We start from the raw sequence: 9,269 nt of genomic DNA, 5'->3' as shown, positions 1-9,269 counted from the left end.
TTATTGAACACAGCAGTGGACCTGCCACATCTGGTGTGGATGCATGGTCACGAGAAGGGGGCTGCTATCTGTGTCACAGAGGAATTTGTAGGGGGAGGGGCTTGGTAGTACCTTCAAACCCCATCAGGCAGTAGCTGTGTAGCCCCCACTCCATAGTGAGACAACTCTGGTGGCCCCAGGCATCTTCCAGGGGCTCCTCAGAGTGAAGAATTGCTTAGGGACAAAGATGTAGCCTGCAGAGGCTGAGAGACCCAATCTGTCAGCAGCTGGACTTCTGGCGCGAGAGGCCTCAGCAGGCCTGTCTGGAGCAGGCAGGGCGGCACAGCAGGGACACACTGGAGGTTGGGCGACAGCAGCTGGGCTGGCAGGATGACACACAGCAGGAGGAGGTGGGCACACAGCAGGCAGGTCTGCACACAGGGCGGCACAGCAGGGACACACTGGAGCAGGGCTTGCAGCAGACAGGGGCACAGCAGGAGGGCTGGCAGCAGGAGGAGGAGCCAGAGCAGATGGGTGTGCAGCACACAGGCTTGCAGCACACAGGCACACAGCAGGAGGGCTGGCAGCAGCAGGACTGGCAGCTAGACTGCTGGCAGCAGGAGCCAGAGCAGATGGGTGTGCAGCACACAGGCTTGCAGCAAAGGGTCACACAGCAGGGCTGCTGGCAGGGGGAGCAGGTGCAGCAAGCTGTCTGGCAGCTAGCCTGCTGGCAGCATGAGGGTGTGCAGCAGGAAGATTGGCAGCAGGGGCTGGACACACAGCTCACTGGGGTGCAGACGAGGGTCAGGCAGGGGGCTGGGGCACAGCAGCTGGGCTGGCAGCAGCTGGGAACACAGCAACTGGGGGCACAGCAGGGGACACAGCAACTGGGGGCACAGCAAGGAACACAGCAGCTGGGCTGGCAGCAGCTGGGGGCACAGCAGGAGGGCTCACAGCAGCTCTCTGGGCAGTCATCCACCTGCCAGGAGGAGTCAGTACAAGAATCACAGGAACCGGGCAGACAGACCCGGCTGTTGTAGCTCAGGTCACTGGAACAGACAGACATGGTGGAGGTGGCCATGGCGGGCAGGTCTAGTAGGAGCTGAGAGTCTTTGTGTGAGTGTGTGTGTGTGAGTGTGTGTGTGTGAGCAGCTGGCTGTTAGCTTTTATACCTCCCTGAACCTGTGTTGTCCCAGTGAGAAACTTCTCAGGCTTTCCTTCCTGTTTGCTGGAGCCTCCTTTATTAGCGCTGTGTGCATGCCTATGTGTTTTTTGTTTGGACTGTGCTGAAGGCCTGGAAAACATTTGAGGCCACTTCCCCTGTGGGGTGTCATATGTGAGCAGGGCTCCATGGCAACGAGTATTTGTTATCCTGATATTGCTAATTATTATTATTGTCTCAAACATTTTAAAACAAGCAGAATGAAAAACACACGCCTTCCATAATACAAGTCATTCAGTGGAGTGTGGACAGGTACTCTGTTCCTCCTCAAATGCTAGCAAGACCCAAGTCTTACACAGCAGGGTGTACACAGAGGCTTGTTGGCAGAGGGCTGTGTGTGCTCCCTGAACCCTGTGTGTGCTTTGTGAGGGAGACAGTGCTCGGGTAGGGTTTGATGTCTTCTTTTATGGTGTCCAATCCTCCTGAGATCTCAGTATTTCCAATGAGACCCTGAGGTTTTTCTATTGTCATTTTTTCACATTGTTCCAAGGCCAGAGGCTTTACACCTGCAGTGGTCACACTTCAGAGGCTCCTGGTCTACCTGCCTGCCCCATGATGGATAGTCTGGCTAGGTATAGAATTCTGGGTTTGGATCCAGGCAGCGGTGGTGCATACCTTTAATCCCAGCACTAGGGAGGCAGATGCAGGCGGATCTCTGAGTTTGAGGCCAGTGTGGTCTACAGAGTGAGTTCTAAGACAGCCAGGGCTACATAGAGAAAAACTTTGTCTCGGAAAACAAGCAAGAAAGCAAAAATTCTGGGTTTGAACCAGTGTCTCTCAAGGCACAGGTGACAATACTTATTCTGGGTTCCATGTTACTGAGCAGAGGCAAGTGGAGTTTCTCCACGGTTCAGCTGCCTTTCAACTTCTGTTTCTTGTTCCCTTCCTGAATGCTGGGCTTGTTCTAGAATGCCTGTGTCCCAGCTATGTGTTGCTTTATGTACTACGGATACTTTAGTATGAACTTTCATCTCAGGATTATCTTAAAACCCAATTCTCCCTCCCATGGCTTTTCCTTCCAAGACTCTAGAGATGGTGCCTTCTTGTGTAAGCCGTCAGCACGTCTTGATCCCCCATTTTCCTCTTTTTATCCTTCATACTCTTCCTTGTGAGATTGTCCTAGTTCCATTTCCAGACACATTCTGCCACTAGAGAGTCATTTTAACTCTCTATGAAATTAAGATTCTGTGGACACTCCAGGTAGACTCACCCCTCCCAGTGTGGCCTCAATGGGACATGTCTGCCATCTCCTGTCTGGATCAGTCTTTGAAGCCACCATGACAGATCTGTGTATCCCATAGCTATGCAGAGAGGGCTGGCTTCCCTTCTGAGGCATGGCTGGGTGTTCTCTTGGGTTGCTGGGAGCAGCAGGGTATACCTGCAACTATTTATTTCCTTTTTTTTTTTTAAATCTTTTTGAGACAGTAGCACTTATAGTCCAGGATGGCCTTACTATGTAGCCAAGGTTTGCCCTGAACTCTTGATCCTCTTGCCTTCACATCCCAGAACTGTGTTACCATCTTGGGCTTATGACTGGATTAGTCTTCTGGTAAACTCATCTGTTTCTAGAACCTTGTATCCTTTCTGTAGTCAGCCCCACACCTCCAATTCCCAGCATTGTGATGGTTTCCTCAGCTCTGGTCTCACGAGTCCTTTCAGCTTCTTATCTTAGTCTGAGTCTCCCGTCCATTCCTGGGACTCCATCCTCCCTGGCTCCTGATGCTCTCTCCTGCCTTCCCTACCCTGGTTCCCAGCTCCCAGCTTCCAGCTTTCCTGATCTGCATCTTAGCTCCCCTGCACCCCTGCACCCCCCAACATCCCCACTTCAGCCATACCACACGCTATGCCCATCCTGTAGCCTGCTGGCAAACACCCTCACCTATGTGCTCCTGTTTTAGTTTCTAAGAACTTTGGGTATCTTCCTCCTTCACTCCTACCTTCCCTCTCCCTTTCTCCCTCCCTGTCCTCATTCTCTAGGATAGCTTCCTGCTCTTGGTTCACAACCTCCTGCGTCTACCAATTTTACTTTCCAGAAGTTGGAAAACTCCAAGATGAAAAATTGCAGGAAAAACGATGCTGGCTGCTGAGGTGAGGTCTGTTGCTATGTTTCACCATGATAACACTGAACCCCAAGATCTGGTTGCCTGGGAGCTGAGAAGATCCTCATGCACACCAAGTGATGCTGTGTGACCTTGTTTCTTAATGTAAAAGTAGAAAAAGATGCTGAGAGCCTGTCGCCAGGCAGAGGAGAGGTAGGCGAGGTCTCAGTTTCTGGGTTTGAGGTCGGAGGCAGGACCACGGGAAGGGATGGAGAAGGTGGAGAGAGGAGAAGACACCATAGGGTAGATGAGTCATGGAAATCTGGCCATGAGAGCTGGCCAGTTGGAGTAAGAGCAGCCTGGGAAGAACATGATAAATTATATCTCAGGGTTATTGATAGGAAAGTAAGCAAAAATAGCTTAGAGGGTAGATATCTGGCCAGCTCTGGTGCTTTAAAAGCTTATTATGAATATAAAAGTTTTATGTCTTTTGTCTGGGAACTGAATGATCTGAAGTGGGGTAGAAACCTCCAACTTGAAATTAAATATTTACTACAACAGCAGATTTTTAAAATTTTTTTATTATGGTACATTGTTGTAAGTATTCCTGTTGGCACATGGTTCATCTTCCGAGGCTAGCTTCCTCGGAGGTGACTCGGGGCTGGAGGGACTCTCAGGCTGATGCTCAGCCTTGCTCAAGGTGTCAGGTGTTCGTGGGTGTCTTGAGGTGCTGTCCCACTCCCTGGACTGTGTGCTATCACCTGCCCACTCATGCATCTTCCTGCTCTGACTTGCCCAAGTCCTTTGATGGCTACCAAGTTTGTGGCAAGAGTCCCAGTCACTTGGTCATGTTGCTGAAGTGACCCCAGCACAGGAGACTCTGTGGGAGGTGGCTTGTCTGTCCCTTGCTGGGTTAGAGGTTGCAGGTCCCTGTTCCAGAGGGCATCCCGTGATGATCTCTGGCTTGGCCTGGCCTGGTGCGGGGGTCTGGGCCAAGGGGACAGAGTACGAGCAGGAAGGAGGAATTGGTTTCACTGCCTCTGCTGTTGCCTCTGCTGAGCTGGTCCCAGCTGTGCTTGTGAGGTGGTGAGGTGCCAGCTAGCTAGCAGGGAAGGGAGGGTCCTGAAGGCACTTTGGGAGAGCAGATCTCTTCCCAAGTGCTACAGCTCTTGCGATAGAAACTCTCGGACAACTCTCGGATGATTTCCTGCACACCTTTACTTCTCCTGAATAGGGTCTTTATACACAGTTTTGGGGTGGGTTAGAGTCTGACAGCAGATAACCCCTATTGGCTTGGTCTGAGAGCTTGGGGATGCCTCATCTACATGTGGGAGAGCCTGAGGCACTATTCCTACATGACCGGTGGCCATAGACGTCTCTGTGGAAGGAGCTGTGGGGGGCTGAGACTGAGTGAAAGGAGCCAGGAGCGACTCCAAATGCCTTCCGTCCCATTAGGGTCCAGGGTTCGAGGCCTGTGCTCAAACAGGCACCCAGCTGATTCTCACAGCCCACCGCCCCACAAGAGGTGACATCCATCTTGGGCACCTGAGGTGGGTTAATGGTTCTTCTTTAGGATCAGCACAGTCATCTGAAGATCTCTGGTACCCACAGCCATTCTCTAAGCCCTGATCTGTGACTATCAGGTTCAACTTCAGAGTTTACCTTCAGCATTAAGGGTATGTGTCTATGGATCCTATGTTCTCAGTGTCCTGGCTAAGATGAAGGGTGAGGCTGTTAGCCGCAGGGACCCAATGATGACCTGTGGCTCCTACTAGGTGGTTTTTCTGAGAAATGCTTGGTTCGCCATGGAGCCACCACTTAAAAAGTATGGTCAAGGGTATCAGAACATTCCTACAACATTTGGTTGTCATCAGTGTGTGCCTTAGCTCACCCCAGGTTCCTTGTCCTTGAGTGATCCTTCCGTCCTTCTCTGGCCCACCTCAGGCACCCACTGTCATGGTGTGGTGATTTTGAATATGCTTGGCCGAGGTAGTGGCATTATTAGGAGGTGTGGCCTTGTTGGAGTAGGTGGCCTTGTTTGAGGAAGTGTGTCACTGTGAGGGTGGGCTTTTGAGACCCTTCTCCTAGCCATGTGAGAGTCAATCTTCTCCTAGCTGCCTTCAGAACAAGAGGTCAGACTCTAATGCCATGCCTGCCTGATGCTGCCATGCTCCCACCTTGATGATAAAGAAATGAACCTTTGAACCTGCAAGCCAGCCCCAATTAAATGTTGTCCTTATAAGAGTTGCCTTGGTCATGGTGTCTGTTCATAGCAGTAAAACCCTAAGTAAGACACATCGTTTAGGTACGGAATATCCCCAGAAGCTCATGTGTTGAACGGCTGTTATCCAGTTGATGATAGTGTTTGGGGAGGTAGATGAAGCATTAGGTTATTGGCCTTACTAGAGGAAGTAGGCCACTGGGGGGAGGCCTTTTGGGCTTCTTCCTGCCCTTCCTCCTTTCTGCTTCCTATCTGTTATAAAGGGAGCAGTCTCAGCTCCACGTTCGGGTTGTGTGGCTTTCTGTCTTATCACAGGCTCAGACCAGGGTAAGAGCTGGACCCTCTGGAACCATGAGTCAAGAGAACATTACCCACCCCCTGATCCTACATACCATCCTTAGCTCGCTATGCTGATATTTGTATCAGCATTCACTGAGCAGTCTGGATGGTCTGCATCCCTGCTGTCCATTCCCAGAAGTCCCTCTTCTGTGTTTTCCACATGGGACCTCATGTCATCTCATCCAGCACGATGTTTCCAAGGTGAATCCACCTGCTAGCCTCCTCTATGACTGCGATGTCCCCTGTGTGCACAGCCAGCACACATCTCTCCACTCTCCTTCTGTGGACATTTGAGTAATTTCTTGTAGTCTGATAGTGGTACAGACCTGAGTGGACACTGCTCTCTATCAATGGATGGATGTTCTTGTTTCTCCTAGCATGAAGCCTGGGGCTGGCCCGACAGAGGTCTAGGGTCAGCTTGTGATTAGAAGCTTTGGGCTTTGGAAACTGTCTTCCAATATGGCCACACCAGGAGACAGGGGACACACTCCCTGGGTGCTGGAGGGTATTCCTCTGGCATACTGGTCACCAGGCAGGTGAGGCCCTGTGTTTTGGGCATGAGCATGTAGGGGTGAGAGGGACAGACAGAGGTCCCAGTGAATTCTTCCCTTTCTCCCTTCTGTTCCAACCCCATGGTCATCATGGCACCAAAGAGGGCCAGACATATGTTGGGTATGACTTCCAGTGAGGTTGGGCCTTACCTGTTGGCCATTCAACAACAACAACAACAATATGCTGTGGTCATCATCCCTTTGGGACCTCTTATCTATAGGCATATAGATTTGCCCCTAAGAAAGTAGACAAGGCTGTGTCATTTGCTCTCTGGTGCTGGGATGTCTCAGTGGTTATCTTGGGTAGTCTTCTGAGTGGGGAAAGGGAGGTGGCCCCTGAGGACAGGTGTACTGTGTGTGAGGACCTAAGACTGCTGGCATAGCTGGTGATACCTCATATGTCAGTTACTCTTTTTGCTGCTGTAACAAAATGCCTGTCAGGAAGCAACTTAATAGAAGAAAAGGTTCATTCTGACTCACGGTTCCCAGGGGCACACTCCATCACAGTGGGGTCAGCACAGTGGCAATGAACATGAGACGGCTGTGTTGCTTGTGCCCTGGACTACTAACCGCCCAACCCTACTTGCCCTTGGGGGTCGGAGGTGAGGTGGTGCACACTTAATGACACAGACCCCGGGAGCAGGTGAGAAACCGCAGCAAGCTCATCTGAACACTACTGCAGTCTCCCTTAATATTCTCTAGTCATGCCCCACTGGTCCCAAGAAAGCATCTCTTCTAAACAGCAGTTCCCAATTGGCTGGCATTGTCTACACCAGCGATCCTTGGTCTCTCAGCCAGTCCTCAATGAGGTCCTCCTGCAGGAGATGCGTCATTAACTCTGTTGCCCCTCACCTCCAACCCCCAAGGGCAGGTAGTCTAGGGCACAGGCAACATGGCTGCTCAAGAAGCAGAGAGAGAGAGAGAGAGAGAGAGAGAGAGAGAGAGAGAGAGATTGAGATTGAGAGAGGGTGGGGGAATGCCCATATTCAGCTTGCTTCCCCCCTTTTTTTTAATCCAGTCCTGGACCCCAGTGCATCGAATGGTGCCTCTCATTTAGGGTGGGCATTCCCATCTCAGTTAATCTGGTCTAGAAACTCTCTCCCAGTCATGCTGTCTTAGTCACCGATCTATACTGTGAAGAGACCCATGGCCAAGGCAACTTATAGAAGAAAGCATTTTGTTAAGGGCTTGCTTATAGTTTCAGAGGCTGAGTCCATGGCCCTCATGGCGGGGAGCGTGGCAACAGGTACACAGGCGTGGAACAGAAACAGCAGCTGAGAGTTTGCGACTCAATCCACACAGAAAGGGCAAGACTGGGCTGGACTTGGACTTTGGAAACCTCAAGGCCCAGCCCACAGTGACCCACCTCCTCCAACATAGCCACACCTCCTAATCCTTCACAAAACAGTTCCACTATCTAGAGACCAAGCATTCAAATATATGAGCTCATGGAGACCTATCCTAGTCCTCTGTGGCCAAGGGTAGAGGGGTGAGAATGGCTGGAGCAGTGGAAAAGCAGCTTGTGAGGAAGAGGACCCCAGAGGAGGACTTGGGGTCAACATATTGACAATTTGTTTCCATGGTGATAACAGGGCCTGTCAAGTTGACGTTATTAACCACCCCACTCCACCCAGCATCCACTCAAGTGGTCCCTGTGCTCCAGCAGGGTGGGATGTTGGATCTGGAATGCCAGGCACCAAGACAGGACATTAGCTCCATACTGTGTAGGGTAGCTTCTTGAAAAGGCTCCAGGGCTGCAGGAATGGTGTTGGAATCTAGGAAGGCTATATTGGCAGGAGACATCTAAAAGACTGTACATGGCTGGCAATCTTGGGGCCTCAGAGCCCTAGCTGGAGCCGGAGCCCAGGTTGAGATGTGGACCCTGGGGAGGGTAGAGCTTCAGGGAGAGATGGAGACAGAATGGGCACTGGCGTAGAGGGCTGGTCCCCCAGGGGAGACTGCAGATGTTGGTTCCTATCCGAGGGTCTTTGTTCAGGTGGACACCAGCCCTGAGGAGCAGCTGTGGGGCTGGGAAGGACATACGACTCAGGGGTCCATGGCTACCCGGTTGTCACTTTCCCCCACAGTCCTACCCTCAGATACCAAGTAGCTACTCTGAGAAGAGCCAGGTGGTACCCTTGAGCTGGGCCCCATTTGTAGCACAAAGTCTGGACCCACCATGCCCACCCACTCCTTGAAACACACAAGACACGGGTCATTAGGAGACAGAAGCAGGTTTAAAGATTTATTTGTGTTTTTAAATTTTAAGTGTGTGTGTGTGTGTATGTTTGCACCTGTGCTTGCACACGCTAGTACAAATGAGTGCAGGTGTCTACAGAGGCCAGAGGAGGGCAGCAAATTCCCTGGAAAAGGAATTATAATTCACAACAGGCACCGTTTGTTCAGTGGGGACAGGACTCGGGTCCTTTGCAACAGTGTGTGTGCTCTTAATTACTGAGACATCTCTCTGGCCCCTAAAGGCAGGCTTATCAGGATATGTGCAGTGACAGCCTTGTTAAGGCTAGGGCTGATGGACTTGGGACTCATGACTTGGGGTCTAAGACGGCAATGGAGTTCCATTCAGAGAGCCTCAGGGAAGGGCTCGGAAGCTAGTGACCCAATGGGTGGCCATGACTGATCTTCTGTGGTCAAGGCTAGAGGATGAAAAAGGCTAGAGCAGGCAGGGGGTGGGGGTGGGGAGAGCAGCCTGCACTACAGAGTACTTCAGATGAAGACTTGGGGTCAGCAGCTGGACTTCTGACCACAGCAGGCCTGTCTGGAGCAGGCAGGGCGGCACAGCAGGGACACACTGGAGGCTGGGCGACAGCAGCTGGGCTGGCAGGATGATCCACAGCAGGAGGAGGTGGGCAAACAGCAGGCAGGTCTGCACACAGGGCGGCACAGCAGGGACACACTGG

The 9,269-nt window shown here is 51.7% G+C and overlaps 1 protein-coding gene across 4 annotated transcripts; it reads right to left on the bottom strand.

The window, feature by feature from the left end:
- Nucleotides 1–289: 289 nt before the first annotated feature.
- LOC114626538 (keratin-associated protein 10-4-like) lies at nucleotides 290–1,060 on the bottom strand. Of its 4 annotated transcripts, none has more exons than XM_028773964.1 (2): nucleotides 880–1,060; nucleotides 290–795 (listed from the first exon to the last, which is right to left on the bottom strand). In XM_028773964.1, the coding sequence occupies exons 1-2, from the start codon at nucleotides 1,058–1,060 to the stop codon at nucleotides 290–292; spliced, it is 687 nt and encodes a 228-aa protein (XP_028629797.1). The 4 variants fall into 4 exon arrangements, with proteins under 4 accessions (XP_028629797.1, XP_028629796.1, XP_028629798.1 ...); XM_028773963.1 differs by having other exon boundaries at nucleotides 290–814; nucleotides 887–1,060; XM_028773965.1 differs by having other exon boundaries at nucleotides 910–1,060.
- Nucleotides 1,061–9,269: the final 8,209 nt, after the last annotated feature.

Source organism: Grammomys surdaster, unplaced genomic scaffold (genome assembly GCF_004785775.1).
Source record: "Grammomys surdaster isolate TR1022 unplaced genomic scaffold, NIH_TR_1.0 237, whole genome shotgun sequence".
NCBI lineage: Eukaryota > Metazoa > Chordata > Mammalia > Rodentia > Muridae > Grammomys > Grammomys surdaster.
Note: the sequence above shows the minus strand (reverse complement) of the source record. Positions and strands in the feature narration are given on the sequence as shown.

Coding starts and splice junctions, on each gene's coding strand:
- LOC114626538 (XM_028773962.1), bottom strand. CDS start 1,060: ATGGCCACCTCCACCATGTCTGTCTGTTCCAGTGACCTGAGCTACAAC.